The sequence below is a fragment of the Acomys russatus genome, chromosome 3 (assembly GCF_903995435.1).
Source record: "Acomys russatus chromosome 3, mAcoRus1.1, whole genome shotgun sequence".
Classification (NCBI taxonomy): Eukaryota; Metazoa; Chordata; class Mammalia; order Rodentia; family Muridae; genus Acomys; species Acomys russatus.
Window position 1 is genome coordinate 60862285 of NC_067139.1, and position 15944 is coordinate 60878228.

Genomic DNA, 15944 nt, shown 5'->3' on the forward strand with positions numbered 1-15944 from the left:
GCCACCATGTGATTGCTGGGAATTGAACTCAGGACCTCCGGAAGAGCAGTCAGTGCTCTTAACCTCTGAGCCATCTCTCCAGCCCCCCGAAGCTTCTTTTCTTTTTCTTTTTTTTTCTTTTTCTTTCACTTCCTCCTTTTGAAAAGATTCATGTATTTCTTTAGAGTTTTAAGTGCAATGGGTTTCACTATAGAAGAGAAGAGAAGGAGCCCGGTGTCACAATCACACGGTCACAAAGTGCCTTCTTCTTAACCAGGTGTGCTGACTCAAGCTATTATCCCAGCAGTTGAGAGGCTGGGACAGCAGGATTGCCCTGAGTTCAAAGCTAGCCTGGGCTACATAGTGGGTTCCAAGGCAGCATGGGCTGCCTCTCTGTCACAGCAGTCACACAGCACCCAGGCTGGTCTGCAGCCTGCGGATGTTCACTTCCTGATGCACAGCGCCTCCCGTGCTCCTGCCTCTCTCCTCTCACTTTTAGTTCATCACTTCTTTTTTTGTTTGGGGCTTTGCTGTTGTTTTTATTGTGAGTCACCGTGTCCTCAGTCAGCTCCTTTCTTGAGTGTTGCGTGGTTTTCATCTTCAGTGGGCTGAGCTGACTTGTCAGGAGCCTATCTTCACCTCTGCGCTGTTCTTAGGGTCCTGTTAGAAGTTAAAGCGTGAGTTCCAAAGTGTGAGTGGTCTTAAGCTGCACTTTCCGATTGCTCCATAGGTAATATTTGCATGGAGATGCCCTTTGTGCTATGGGCCTGTTTCTGTGAATTCTAAATGGCTGCCGTTCTCATCTTCTTTCTATCTATATTCATTTTTTTTTTGGGCCTTTGGGTAAGTTGAATTTCCCTGGTGGTTACTGATTCTTTCTCTGTCTTCATGTGTGTGTGTGGTCCCTTCATTGCCCTTTCTAATTTTCTGCTATGACTCTATGTTTTTCATTGTTACACTGAAATTACTTCATGTTATTTTCCAAATTGGATATCTTCTTAGCTTTACTTATTTAGGTATTTAAACACCCAAATCTGTTTTACCCTTAAAATGACATAATTTCTATTGTAAAATTTAACCTGTGATTCCTTTCAGAAAACATTTAAATTATCTTAATACAGAATATGGCTTCCCCCATCAAACTTTAAGCAACCACTTTCCCAAGACTATTTGAGAAGTCTAGGAAGAGGAAGAAGGGCAGGAGGGGGCATGGGAGAAGCTATGGGAGGTAGAGGTGGCCTTCTCACATCAAAGGGGGCCAGGAGGACCAGCACCTGGCACAAGAGCCCCCAGGCCACTCAGAACAAGCCAGGGCAGTGCATAATCCTTCCTATAGCCGGACCCACAGCCAGCCACCCCCACAGGCAGCTCAGCCCAGTGCCCTCCTCTGCTGGCTTGGTGTCCTTGACATGTGCTGGTTTAGAAGCTCTGTCTAAAGACAAGCATGGTCAGGGGGCATGGGAATGCCAAACTGCACTGGGGTAGGTAGACGTGTCAAATGGCAGGCGAGCTGTTCCCAGTGCAGAGAATAGTCTTCAGATGTATTGCAAGTGTGACTCAAGCAGGCAACAGGCTGTTTCCTCCTCTGTGGCTGACTATTTACAATGCACTGCAATACTGTCTGCCTAAAAGCCATTCTTCACAGTCTCTGCTCAGCTCAAAGACAATGTTGATTTTAGGGTAACACATCTATATTTTGTCATCAGTGCTTCTACAGTTTCCTCCTTTGTTCCTCATTTGCCTCTTTACTCTATCAGAAAGGAACCACTTTAGGTATCACCTCTTCATGATTAATGTGAGCACTTTTTTTTTTTTTCCGAGACAGGCTTTCTCTGTGTAGCCTTGGCTGTCCTGGACTCGCTTTGTAGACCAGGCTGGCTTCAAACTCACAGTGATCCGCCTGCCTCTGCCTCAGCCTCCCGAGTGCTGGGATTAAAGGCATGCGCCACCACGCCTGGCACATGTTAGCACCTTTTTTGAGACACGGCCATGTAGCCCAGGCTGTGTGTCTGGGATGAGCTTGAGCGACTTGTCCTCTTCCATCTCTGGGGTTCCGGCCTTAGAGGCGCGTGCTGCCAGACCTGAGGAGGGTCGGGGACAATTCCATGACTGTTTGATTAAAGCAGCTGAGCAGCTGGCTGTCTCTCTCAAAGTCAGGATTTCAGAGAGCAGCTCCTGGCTGGCCTTTGAGGTGGTCCCTTTTATGGGGAAGGACTAGGGTTGATAGAAAACAGCTGTCGAGATAATTGGCTGTTTCACCTGGACGGAAGAGTGGGAACTCAGGGCTCAAGGCCGCCTGCAGGGTAAATGAGTGTAAAAATATGTCTTGTGGAAAGGGGAGTCATCAAATTATCTGAGAAGACACATTTTCATAAGGCAAAAGGGCAATCATATATCCTAGGGTTCAGGAGGTTAGCCAGGCAAAGGGGTGGGCATACACCATGGGGGTCACTCCCAGGGTTCAGGAGGTTAGCCAGGCAAAGGGGTGGGCACACACCATGGGGGTCACAAGCTCAGTTTAGGCTGAAATGGTTTGCAGCATACATCAGGCTTAGGAACAGAAACGTATTCTTGTAAGGTATAGAGACTTTATAACAATGTATGACAATGTGGCTCCTTACCAACAAGGTGGCTCTTGTTTTGCTTTCATAGTGTGGCACCAATTCTGGGTTCATGCGTTGCTAGGGGTTGAATCCATGGCTTTGTGCTTGCTAGGCAGGTACTCTACCAACTGAGCTATTTCCTCAACCTCTAGGCATTTGGTGTCATTAATCCTCACCCCATCTTCCTTTTTAAAAAGAACCCAAGAATACCACACTAAATGGTGTCTGTTCATTTAACTCCTCTCAAAAAAGATGACATGTACAGCGCAGTGGTGGTGCACAGGTGCACACCTTTAATCCCAGCACGCAGGAGGCAGAGGCTGGCCTCAGACTCACAGAGAGGACAGCCAAGACTACATAGAGAATCACTATGCTGAAAAACAAAAGGGGGAAAAAAGAGACATGGGCAATTTGGTACTTTGGGACTGTGGAATCCAGACCCTCTTTAAACCAGAGTGCTGGCTGGTCCTGGCAGTTCTATACCTCAGTGTCTACACCTGAAGTTCCTGGTTTCATGGCCATGGTTTCACTCTGATGCTAAACTACGTTCGCAGCCATATCTCCTGCAAGCTCACCTCCAGCAGACCTCCTGCTGTATTTTACTTGCATCTGGGTACATGTTAATTTTATTTTTTTTAAAAAGATTATTAAAAAAAAAAAAAAAGAAGAGTATTACATATCCAGTACTCTGCCTGCATGTACGCCTTCAGGCCAGAAGAGGGCACCAGATCTCATTATAGATGGTTGTGAGCCCCTATGTGGTTGCTGGGAATACTAAACTCAGGACCTCTGGAAGAGCAGTCAGTGCTCTTAACCTTTGAGCCATCTCTGCAGCCCCAATTTGTTGTTGTTTTTGCTTTGTTTTGTTTTTGTTGTTGTTATTTGGTTTGGTTTTTTTGAGACAGGGGTTCTCTGTGTAGCCCTGGCTGTCCTGGAACTAACTCTGAAGCACAGGCTAACCTCGAACTCAGAGATCTGCCTGCCTCTGCCTCCCAACTGCTGGGACTAGAGGCATGCACCACCACCATCTGGTTTCATGTTATTGTTTTATCTTTTAATTTTGCCTCATGATAAATCTCCCTATGATTTCTCTTTTTACATGACTAATTTATGTCTTAGTCTCTGACTGCGAGGCTGGGGTGCCTAGCAGCTGTTCTACACTCTGCCTTTCCTGCCAGCGTTTAGCCGGGCTCTTATTGACTGGTCAGTCAAGGATGACCTCCAGGAATCACTCATTCTGCGCTCTCCCTTTCCCTGCATCGCAGAAAGCTTGGCTGGGGAGCCTTCTTCTGTTCCTTGCCACCTTGGTGACAGCATCCAACGCACAATGCTCTTTTGACAAAGAGCAGGGAACTCCAAAGCAGCCATCTAAAGGTAAAGCCTGTTTTCCCAGCATGTTTAATGCCATTCCAGCCTGGTAGATACAACCTGTAGATATGACCTGGTACATACGGCAGGTGGGGAAGTCTTGGAGTACACTCTGGAGGAAGGAATGTGCCTGGCAGACACAGACACAGTAAGGCTGCTCCCAAGTCTTGCTAGTTGACATTGCCTAGAGAACTTCAAAACTGACCACAATCTGGCCCCCTGTAAGAACAGCTGAGTAGGAATCTCTGGGGGCCAGGGCTGAACAGTAACACTCTCTCACTTTCCCATGCAGTCAGGGCTAAGAAGCAGCATTCAAAAGTTAATGTGCACGATCATGCCTGTAGTTTTGTTTAAACGCAGAGAGCGAGTGCATGCATGCATGCGTGCGTGCGTGCGTGCTTTCGGGTGTTTGGTGTGAATGGTGCCTGAGAGTCTTATATATACCAAGCAAGCACTTTAATACTGTACTGCTTTATTCTGCTGCTGTGATGAAACACCATAATCAAAACAAATTTAGGGGAAGAAAGAATTTATTTGCTTTTCACTTCTAGATCACAGTTTATTTTTGAGAGAAGTCGGGGTGGGGGGTGGGGTGGGGTGGGGGGTGGGAGGGAGAAAGCAAGAACTTGAAGGTATTCCTCAGATGACATTAGGCTGTATCAAGTTGACAATTAAAAACTAAGTCGTATCCCTTAGCCCAAGACAGGTGTGATTCACTGCAGGTCTGAAAGCTCCGGGTAATGTGCATGCTGTTGTCCTTCAGGAACACGTCCATCACCTAGACCTAAGGCCGCAGTTCTCATCTGGGATGAACATTTTAAAACAAGGCAGAGGGCTAGGATGCAGCTCTCTTGGTACAGGGCTTGAGGTATTGTGCGCAATCCCAGCACTGCGTAAAGGAAATGTGATGGCGCATCCTTGTAATCCGTGCACTCAAGAGGCAGAGACAGGAAGATTAAGAGTCCAATGCAGGGCCTGGCGAGACGGCTTAGTGGTAAAGAACACTGGCTGTTCTTATAGAGGGCCCAGGTTCGGTTCCCAGCATGCACTGGCAGTTTTACAACTGCTGGTAGTTCTAGTTTCAGGGTATCTTGTGCCCTCTTCTGGTCCTGTAGCTATGATGTAGCAGCCTTGCGTACGTATAAGAGAAACACTCATATATATAAAATAATCAATCTTTTAAAAAGCACATAGGAAGTCCGATATCTGTCTGGAATACATGCTTTGCCAGCTCCTGCCCCAACCCAAGGTAAACAAGACAGGCTGGGCTCCACCCAGAGGCTCTGATTTCATCTATGCTCCTAGCATAGAGAATCACTTCTCTCTACTGGTATTGCTTTGTGTCAGTCATTCTCAATGCTAGGTGCACAGGGGAAGCATCGTGAGAGACAAACTGGGCCTCTGTTGCCAGCAACCCCTAATAGCTACTAGATTAGAAAATAATGTCTTATTTACTCCCTGATGTTTGTTCTGAAATAAAATCTAGGAGGATTTAAACTTGCTTAAGAAACACCAGAGTGCTGGGCATGTTGCCTATGGTAGTTCAGGCCTCTAAGCCCAGCAGAGCCAGTTGAATCTATGAGTCTGAGGCCAGCCTGGTCTACATAGTGATTTCCAGGCTAGCCAAGGCTACACAGAAATACCTTGTCTAAAGAATGACAAAAACAGAACCAAAGCAAAAATAAAAACCAACCAAAGGGGGAAAAAATAAAACCCCAACCAACCAACCAAAAAGTATTATCAGAGGCAAGGACTACAGGACTGTAGTGCGCTGGACTTTAGCCATTTTGATGGCAAAAGCTTTGTTTCTGACACCTTTACAGTTGCCTACAGTCACATACCAGTGGCTGTGACTGACAGACTTTCTTCCTGTTGCATGACTCCGGGATTTGCATTGTTTTAGAATGTGTGGATACTGAAGGTGAAAAACACGCCATCAACTCTACCTGGAAGAAGGACTGTACTGAGTGTCTCTGTCAAGAAGATTTACTTACCTGCTGCAGTATGTAAGTCTCAGCCGCTGGTCTGGACTGTCCCAGGCAGGCGCTCCTCATGGGGGTCTGCTTGCTTTGGTTTTGAGACCAAGTCTCCTTAGCTGGCCCTGCCTTCAGGCTCCAGGGCGCAAGGGCTCTCTTGTGTGAGCTGGATGTAATGTGTGTGTGATCTCAGGCAACCGCTGGTCTTTACCTGCTGCAGGGCTGCTGCTGGGGATGGCTGGCATACCTGCCCTCTACCCTGAATTCTCTAGCCCAGGGGGGCCTTCCCCTCTTCCAGAGGCCTTTATAATCCAGAAATTTTGGTTCTCCCCCTCCTGATCTCCTCTCCTCTCCCCTCCCTCCCTCCCCCCTCCCTCCCTCTCTCTGTTTTGTTTTTTGGTTTTTTTGAGACAGGGTTTCTCTGTCCTAGACTCGCTTTGTAGACCAGGCTGGCCTCTGCCTCCCAAGTGCTGGGATTAAAGGCCCACCCCCAGCTTTCCTCTCTCTTTATCTCTCCTCCTATTCTCTCCCACATCTCTCTGTCTTTCCCTTCCTCCCTCCTTCCTCCTGCATGGCAACAAAGAGCCACTTCCAATAAGCCTGCTTTTATTTTTTTTTTAAACCTGTTTTTATATACTATAACTTCATCTTGCCATTGGCTCATTCCAATATTTCAGTCAGTATGTACTGTGTAAAAAGCATAGACAGACATGTTTGTATCTTATTTATAAGAATTTATTGAATAACAGCAAATTCATTTTTAACAAAAATTACATTTACTTACGTGTTTGTGAGTGTGCATGTGTGTGTGTGTGGTTTGGGGGCTACACTTTGCCAAGCAGTCCCATGATAGCTAATCACTAGAACATACCTATTTATTGTATAGCAGTGCTTTATCTGCAGAAGAGGACATCAGATCACATTATAGATGGTTGTGAGTCACCATGTGGTTGCTGGGAATTGAACTCAGGACTCTGGAAGTGCAGGCAGCACTCTTAACCACTGAGCCCATCTCTCCAGCCCCTACCTTTTTTTTTAAAATTCCAACTTCAGTTACTACCGTTAACTCTCTGATCATACTTACACATCACACAATAAGTGTATGTATGTACGTACGTACGTATGTATGTATATTACAAAATGGCTATATGAAGCTGACAGAGTGCAGCAGAGTTGCAAGTGTTGAAAAGAGCTGGAGGCAGGCAGAAGGGTGATAGAGAGGCAGAGAGAACCTGTTGGAGGTTCAGCTAGAGTGGAGCCTCGGGATCAAGTTGAGCTTCCCAGCTGAGGTGTTGGGCTACTGAAGGCATGCAGGCTAAATGCTGAGCTGGTCTAGATGGACCAGCAGGTGAATGGGCAGCCAGGGGCTTTAGCAGCAGGGACGGAAGCTCCCAGGACAGTCCGGAGTTCTCTTTCAGCACCGGGATACAGATGGAGTGGTGGAGTTGGAGGACAACTTTGGGAAGTCAGTCCTCTCTTCCCACGCTTCTGTGAGTCCTTGGGATAGAATCCTTTTCACTTTTGAGTTGTTCAGTGATGTGTGTCTTGTGGGTGGTGCTAGGTGGATGATTTTTACACGCACGGCAAGTGCAAAGGCATCCTGCCTCCTCCTCTGAACACAAACGAAATGAAATGCAGCTTATAAAATGGGTTCTTCCACAGCAAGGCATGGCCTGAAGTGCACTGTGTTGCACAGCATGGAGTAACTTTGAGTGGGCACAGCTTGATCAACACTGGGACAAAAGGCAGTACCACTGTGCCAATGGTTTTATTGTTGTTGTTGTTGGTGTGTGTGTGTGTGTGTGTGTGTGTGTGTGTGTGTGTGTGTGTGTGTCGAGGTCAGAGGGCAGTTTCAGTAGTGATTCTCTCCTTCCACCTTCCTCTATTCCAGCAACTGAACTCAGGTTTGCATGGCATGCGCTTTTACCTACTGAACTAGCTCAGGGCCTCCTTATTGTTTGTTTTTAGAGCCGTGTTACTCATTTCACTCTTTCTTTTTCGCGTGTGTATGTTCTACTTTGGATCTTGGTGAAGAGTAGGGTTAGTTTTCAGTCCTGCTTCTCATGGTAAAAGATACATAATATAGATTTTACCACTTTAAGTATACATTTGACTTACATTAAATACTTTTACAGTGTTGCGTAAACATTACTACCTCTAGTGACATGACAGTTCATCTTGAGCTGGTGCCTGACTGTAGTTCCAGCTACCTGTGAAGCTAAGATACTTGTGTCACTAGAGCTCAGACATTTGATGTTTGGTTTTGACAGCAACTCAAAGTGTAGCTCTGGCTGGCCTGGAACATACTGTGCAGACCTGGATGACCTTGAACTCAGAGATCTGCCTACGTGTCTACCTACCAAATGCTAGGATTAAAGTTGTACACTACCACACCCAGCTTTGAGTTCAGGAATTTTAAGTCAGATTTGGTAACATACTGAGACCTCCATCTTTTTTTTTTTTTTAAGGCAGGAGCTAAAAGCCTGTGGTACATGCCTTTAATCCCAGCAGTTGGGAGGCTGAGTCTGGCAGATCTCTGTCCTACATAGTGAACTCCAGGACAGTCAGGGCTATATAGACTCTGTCTCAGAAAGAAAGGAAGGAAGGAAGGAAAGAAGGAAGAAAGGAAGAAAAATCAAGTAAACACACTCAAACCGCAGACAGTAATTTATTTCTCTTTATACATTTTTACAACTAAACTTCAAAACTTACTTTACAAATTAAATCAGACTTTAAAACATTTTTTTTTTTTTGCAACATATCTCACGATATATACTGTATATTCAGACTTCAAACCTCCTGTTTCCTCCTCTCAAGGATTGGGATTAAAGTATGCACCAACATTACTGGCTATATTACAATTTGCTGCTCTATTTTTTTTTTTACTTAATATTTCTGCATTAGTACCATCTATCTCATCAAATGTCTTCAAAATGCTATACACTACAAGTAACCCACTGTGAGGCTTAAAAAGAATCAAACCAGACTCTTATAGCCAAAGGCATGATGCCATGGGGGGCTTCTACTCACAGGGCAATGTTTCTATGGTTTTGGGCTACGTGGGCTTGGGTTGAATGCCCGGTGCCCTGGTCAGCTGTGATACAACTTCCTGCCATCGCCTCTGCATCTGTCCTCATGGAGGGCTGCAAATTCAGATGTCCTAAGAACCAATTGCGATCAATGAATGGTTTTAAGTAACTTGGGGGAGAGGACTGAAATGTCTTTTTTCTTTAGGACACAATTCCGTGTTTTCTTTCTTTCTTTCTTTCTTTTCTTTTTTTTTCTGAGACAAGGTCTCTCTGTGTTACCCTTGGCCATCCTGGACTCACTTTGTAGACCCGGCTGGCCTCGATCTCACAGCGATCCGCCTGCCTCTACCTCCCGAGTACTGGGATTACAGGCATGCACCTCCACGCCGGCTTCCGTGTTTTCTTTAGTAAGGAGAAACTGTTACAAGGGACACTGAAATGGCTGCTTTTATACACTCTGGGCAGAGCAGTTTATTTTTTGGTTTTTAAAAAAGACTTATTTTTAAAATTTATTTATTTATTTATTTAGTTAGTTATGTGTGTGTATGTATGTATGTATGTGTAATTCCCATGAAAGCCAAAAGAAAGTGTTGACTCCCTGGAGCTGCAGCTGGAGGCATTTGGGAGTTAACGGACATTGGTGCTGAGAGGGTAGAAATTGTTTTTGGCCACTGACCACATTTCTTTAGCCCATATCTTTGTCTTCTGAGGCAAGGTCTCCTGTAGCCTAGGCTGGCCTCAAAATCACTACATAGCTGAGGCTGGTTTTCTTTTTTTGTTTGTTTGGTTTTTTTGTTTTTCGTGACAGGGTTTCTCTGTGTAGCCTTGGCCATCCTGGACTCACTTTGTAGACCAGGCTGGCTTCGAACTCACAGCGATCCGCCTGCCTCTGCCTCCCGAGTGCTGGGATTAAAGGCGTGCGCCACCACGCCCGGCTGAGGCTGGTTTTCATATCTCCCTGCTTCTACTTTGTGAGTGACAGGACTATATGTGCCGCCATGCTGGGCTTGGCAGGACAATTTAATCCCAAGCCTATACTTGTGCTTGGACGGCAATGACTCCTAAAATTGTGTGTGCCTGTCCATGTGCAGGTGGGTTTTCCAGGAAGGTTTGTTTCCGTAGCTTTTCCCTGGCTCCTGTTGGTTGGGTGAGCTCCTCTTCTAATCAGATACCACACAGGGCTGGGACAACCCTTCCCCTCTCACAGTCTACTCCCTGAACAGGGAGGGTGGGAAAGGCAAGGTGAGGACCCTGTCCCAGAGTAACCCAGCCTTCCCCTGAGCTTGTCAGGCCATCCCAGTGTCCTTCAGTGCATGCAAGGTAGAACGTAGGACTCATGTTAGGGATGGTCTCTCTGGCTCCACACAGGCAGAAACAGAACCCTTCAGTCTATACTTTGTGCCTTCCAGTCAAGTAATGCCCTTACATTGGGGAGGGGAGCCCCCAGACATCTGGAAAAGTGTGTGGTCTGCTTTTTGCACAGAGCATGTCTGAGCAGCAGGACTGTGAATAAATGTCTTCCCCCTTCTGATGGGCCACTTCTTGTCTCATTGACAGAATTCAAATGCCGACGTCTTATGACAAAAAGAAGTGTCACAAAATATTCCACCCAGAAAACTGCAGCTATAGTGTGGTGGAACGGGAGAACCCTCAAAAGGCCTGTATTGTCCGTAGCTGGGTAATGTAAATGTGCTTCTAGTGGGCCAAGAGTTGAGCAACATTTGAATATTTTGTATGATTTAAATTTACCAATTACTGGGAAAGCAGAGGCAGGCAGATATCAAGGCTAGCCTGGTTTACAGAGGGAATTCCAGAATGGCCAGGGCTACACAGAGAAACTGTGTCTCAAGAAACTCAAATAAATAATAAATAAATAAATCTGTCAATGAAACACTGTCTCAAAAATGCAAATAAATAAATAAATACATGCGTCAATTATGTTTGTGTTGACTTAATGCATGTTATAAAGCAAGCAAATTTTAAAGGAGACAAAAAAAAAAAAAAAAAAAAAAGAAAAGAAAACCAAACAAATTAACCCAACAAGACGTGGTACAGGTTAACAGTATCATCCCATGCTCAAATGGGTTTCATGCATTGTGTGTTTCCCTATGGGGTCTATGTCCATTTCCACCACTTCTGCTATGTTGGATTTTTCTTCCTGTGTTGTTTCTGGTTTACAACGGGAAAAAAAGCATACGTGTTCACAATAAAACTGGACTTCTTTTCTGCCCTTGGTACTCAAGCTTATCCTTCCTTCCTCTTAGGTAGGAAAATAGTAGCTCATATTCTCAGCACAGTGGGACAACTACGCTGATTATAGTAATCATCTGCTATCTCTGTCTCCCTCTTCTCTCAAACTCTCAGCAGTGGAGGCTGGCCTCGAACTCCTGTTCCCTCCTCTCAAGTGCTAGGATTGCAGCCAGGTGCTACCACCCCCAGATTAGCTATTTAAGAAATAATTAGTTGAGAGGAGCTTCTGTATTATCAATACAAAGACATGATGAATAGTGCAATTACCCACACCTGCCCCACCCCATTGTTTATATACTTCGAAAGTTAACATTGTACCTCATAGATATGTACAATTAGTATGTGTCAATTCAAAACGTTTTGGGGGAAAAAAAGGTTTGCCTTGACTTGTGTAATAACGGAGCCATGAGATATAAGGCCTTTTGTATCTTGCCATGTACTCTTGCACATGAACGTTACAGTTAAATAAAATCTAACTTGTGAGAACATTTTGTCTGAGAGGCCTACCTGGCATATTTCTCTCTCCAGCATAGCACATCTTCAAAATACTAAATTGACTTACTGATAGGCATGAAAAGGACGCAGATTTAGTGGGCAGGGAAAGTTACAGCCCGGCTCCACGTTGAACCCGTGAAGCGCTTTGCGCAGGCGCGGAAGGAAATCTCGCGAAACTGTCAGAACCCTAACGAGAGGCGAGATAGGAAGACCATACTTATCGCGAGAACGCTGCCTTCAAGGTCCCGATCCTTCCCGGCTAAGTGTCTGGGTCGGTCCAAGGTCCGCTCGGATCCCCGGAAGAAGCGCTACCAGCTGGTAAGGACGTGAGCGGCCGGCGGGCACGCTTCGTCTTGCTGCCTGTCTCCGGCCTGTGGCCTGTCCTGCCTTCCATTCTCCCCGACACGCGGGGTCCGGGGCCACTTACCCTACCTGCCTGCGCGCGGGGCCCAATCACCTCTCCCTTTCCCGTTCCAGTTCCCGTTGGAGCTGAACACGTCTCCTTCCCCTTGTCATGCAATGCCCGACTTCCTATCTTTCCCTTCGTCCCGGGTCCGTCACCTCTTCCTTCTCGCCTACGCGCCGGGCCTGCCCCTTCTCCTCCCTCCTGTCCCTAGGCCACCGTTGCAGCCTGAATGCTTCTTTTCCATCCCTTTCCCTACGTTCTCCTTTTCTGGGTTTTCCATGGTGACAGTCCCGTTTCTCTGTCTCTTGCCTGGGACTCTGGTCCCAGGTGGGCCTGTTTTCCATTACTGATCCGGGGCACATTTGCTCCTATTCCTAATGGTTTGGCAAGGTGGAATGCTTTCAGGAGGCCGGCTACGTCCTGGACACAGTATTACTTAACATCACATGTAATTCTCCTGACAGTCCCTCGAAGTAGCGTTCCTTCTTTCTTCTGTTGATAAGAAGAGAGAGCTTTCAGGGTCATTGATTCATTGCCTGGGCACTCGTTTATAAAATGCTGTAAACTCAGGTTATTGAGGATATATATAGTAATGTAAGAAGTGGGCATGCTCCTGGCTCAGACAACTAAGTCCTTTTGGTGGGAACTGTACAGTCTTAAGTGCTACAGGCTGGAACTTGGGAGGATGGGCTGGAGTTTTCTGACCCTCAGCACATACCGCTCTCTTACTAGTGTTGTTTACTAGGTAAGGCTCACCATCGTGATTTCCTTTTGGAAGGACTTGACTTTCTACCACCCACTAGATTATTTGGAATATACTTCCCCAACTGTGTATGGGGCAGGCAATCTCTTGTTTCTGTTAGGATCCCACTGTGACATTTCTGAACTGTAAAGTACATCAGAACCTTGGAAAACAATTCACCCTGGTGTGGCAAGATTTATTCACTGTGTACTGCTCAGCAAGATACTTGATTTGCTCTTTGGATTTTTTTTGTTTGTTTAAAAAGCTCGACTCAGATCCCACTGCAAGCCATTGTGAGCCGCCTGATGAAGGTCCTGAGAACTGAACCTTGGTCCTCTGGTAGAGCAGCAGGTGCTCTTAACCGCTGAGCCGTCCGTCTTTCCAGCCTGGTTTGTTTGCTTGTTTGAGTCAAGCTGCTGGAGTCCTCGTGGCTCTGCTAGGATTACATAGGTGCATGCCACCACACCCAGCTGATTTGCTGTTGCGAAGACTTGCTAGCCTGCAGGATTGTGATGACGAGTGAGATAATGTATAGCCTCTGGCCCCGTTAACAGCCCTTACGTTTGCTTCTTTTCTTTGCCTCTTCTGTCGGGTCTTAGTCCTTCAGTCTCTAGGAAAATAACCTAGGCATGTAAGGTCTTGTGATTAAAGTCTGATGATGACTTATGTCTAAGTCTCTGCAGCTGCATTATTCCTTTGAGGAAATATTTTCAAAAGTGGAAAAGTCATTGCGCTACAGAAAGGAGAATGTGCTTCTTAAAGAGGACATTGTATCTGAGTTTAGAAGTATTCAGGACGTACTCCCATTTCCAGTTTATTAAACCAGCATAGATTACTGGGAATCTCATGGATCGCGTATAAGGGTCTTATAAAACTCTGGGTGTTCTGGCACATATTCCTTTTCCATTTAGGACTCTCTCTTGGCTATCATATTCTGGTGCTTTGCCCACACAGGGTTAACATAACAATAGGCACTTATAGACAGTCACTGATCCTGTTAGTCACCTTTTAACTGTGCCTCTCATTTCAGAAGTTGTCTATGAACCAGTAGCACAAAGTCTCCACTAGATGGCAGACTCAACATTGTGTTCTCAGGGACAACAATGCCTTGCAGTTCAAGACCTTAAATACTTGAGTGACTGCATAAACCTTAAATGGCCCCTTCAAAATACCTGGTGCAGCTGAGGGGTTTAGGCTCACTCTGGATCTTAGCCAAAAGGTTAAGACGCAACTAGACTCAGACTTTTGGACTTGGGAGCTTGTGACTGTAGGTATCATATTTAATCTTGTCAAGTCTATACTAGCTGCCAAGCTGAGCACTCTTGTTCTGGGGAGTATCACCAGAAGTGCCTTGCATGCTTGTCTGTCAGAGGAGCCGTCATATTGTCCTTCTCAGCTTGTCCTCTGTGACTGGTAGATCTGACCTATCAGTCATTGTTTGTAAACTTAGAGTTTATATACCCCAGACTCTAGCATGGCTTATGTAGTTCCTGAGCTAGACAGCATCACAGGCAAGTGAGCTAAGTAACCCTTGTGTAAGTGCTCTGTAGCATGAGTGACTGCCCAGTGCTCATGCCCGGCTTACTCCAGGTTGGCTTGATTGTGCGGTGGAATCAAGATGCTTTTCTTGGGGACTAGGATCGGCTCGGGGCTTTGAGCTTCGGGTCCCCCCGTCCCTCCCACCCCCCGTTTGGCATTACCTCGATGGCCCTACAGACCTAGCAGTTTGGTTCAGTGTTTGATGAGTAGCTGACAAAATAGGTTAAATGGGGTTTGCTTGTTTGCCAGTAAGTAGTGCAGTCTTAATGCGTGGGCAATTACAGCGTCCAAAATAATTCGTCTGGTGTGTTTGGAGTTTTATTTTGGCGTTATTGCTCGTCCCTCTGGCTTTAGCGAGGAAACATGTTTTATCTCTTGTTTGCTTCTGCAGAGAAAACCCGCAAGATAGTTATCATCTAAAGCCAGAGATTTATGGGATTCTCATGTGATGTAGATAGGCAGCCTGTTTTCCTATGTTTGTCTCTCTTGGGGCAAGAGGTTCAAGTTGAAGACCCAGGACTGAAAGCCTCCCTTGCTTTTGTTCCTGTCCCTTGGAATTGGTACTTACTGCAAAGCCTGAGGGGAAATATTGAGCTGGCTGTAAATACAGCACACATTTTAACTCACAAACTCATTGTTGTTTTGAGTTTATGGAACTAAGATTTTTGAGTCTTTCAGTTTTAAAAACAGCCTTCCTCAGCACTCACCCTGGGATTATGATTTCTGTGGTGACACCCTCACCAGTTCTGTTTTGTTTGAAAAAAAGGAATTAAGTTAATCTGGGTGTTGTTGCCAGGGTTCTGGGAGTCCAGACAAGAGGTGGAGTGCTGAGTTCAAGAGCAGCTTGAACTACGTGGAGCTCTTAGACACCAAGGGCTAGGGTGTGGCTGAGTTAAAGCATTGTATAGCATATTCCAGGCTGGGCATTAACCCCCAGTACTGAGTGAAAAAGAATAATTGTCTTAGAAACACTGTCGTCTTCTAAATTATTCTCCTAAATTAATACTACAGTCTTTTTGGGACAACACCAAGTTAATTATGTTTATATCAGAAATATTTACTGTAGTGGTTGCTGTGAATTTGATCACTAATATGTTGTTTATTCATCTATGGATACAGATGTATTAAACCACTGGTGAGTTCAAGCAAGCATTGGTACAATGCTATGGGCACCTTTCTCATTCTGCTAACTGTGTCCCACATAGAGCATGTGGAAAGGGTTCTTTGTTTGTTTTTTGTTTTTTTCGAGACAGGGTTTCTCTGGCTGTCCTCGACTCACTTTGTAGACTAGGCTGGCCTCAAACACAGAGCTCCACCTGTCTCTGCCTTCCACAGTGCTGAGGTTACAGGTGTGCTCCACTGCTCCCAGCCCCTGTGCTCCGCCACCTGCCCCCTCTTTTTTTTTTTTTTTCCCCAAGACAAGGTTTTTCTGTGTAGCCTTGGCTGTACTGGACTTGCTTGTGTATCAGGCTGGCCTCAAACTCACAGAGATCCAACTGTCTCTGCCACATGCAGAGGGTTCTTAATGCCAAGGTGCAGATGATACCAACCTGTGTG

General features: G+C 45.8%; 1 protein-coding gene across 1 annotated transcript; it reads left to right on the top strand.

The window, feature by feature from the left end:
* The first annotated feature begins 3796 nt into the window (after nucleotides 1-3796).
* Nucleotides 3797-10687, top strand: Msmb (microseminoprotein beta). Its single transcript, XM_051143326.1, has 3 exons — nucleotides 3797-3956; nucleotides 5854-5956; nucleotides 10513-10687. Exons 1-3 carry the CDS (start codon nucleotides 3797-3799, stop codon nucleotides 10640-10642), a joined length of 393 nt encoding a protein of 130 aa, XP_050999283.1. The 3' UTR covers nucleotides 10643-10687.
* Nucleotides 10688-15944: the final 5257 nt, after the last annotated feature.

Excerpts from the sequence above, each read along its gene's own strand:
- Msmb (XM_051143326.1), top strand. The coding sequence starts at position 3,797 with ATGACCTCCAGGAATCACTCATTCTGCGCTCTCCCTTTCCCTGCATCG. Across the intron at positions 3,957-5,853 it reads TCCAAAGCAGCCATCTAAAG|AATGTGTGGATACTGAAGGT; the intron begins GTAAAGCCTGTT and ends GCATTGTTTTAG. Across the intron at positions 5,957-10,512 it reads TTACTTACCTGCTGCAGTAT|AATTCAAATGCCGACGTCTT; the intron begins GTAAGTCTCAGC and ends TCTCATTGACAG.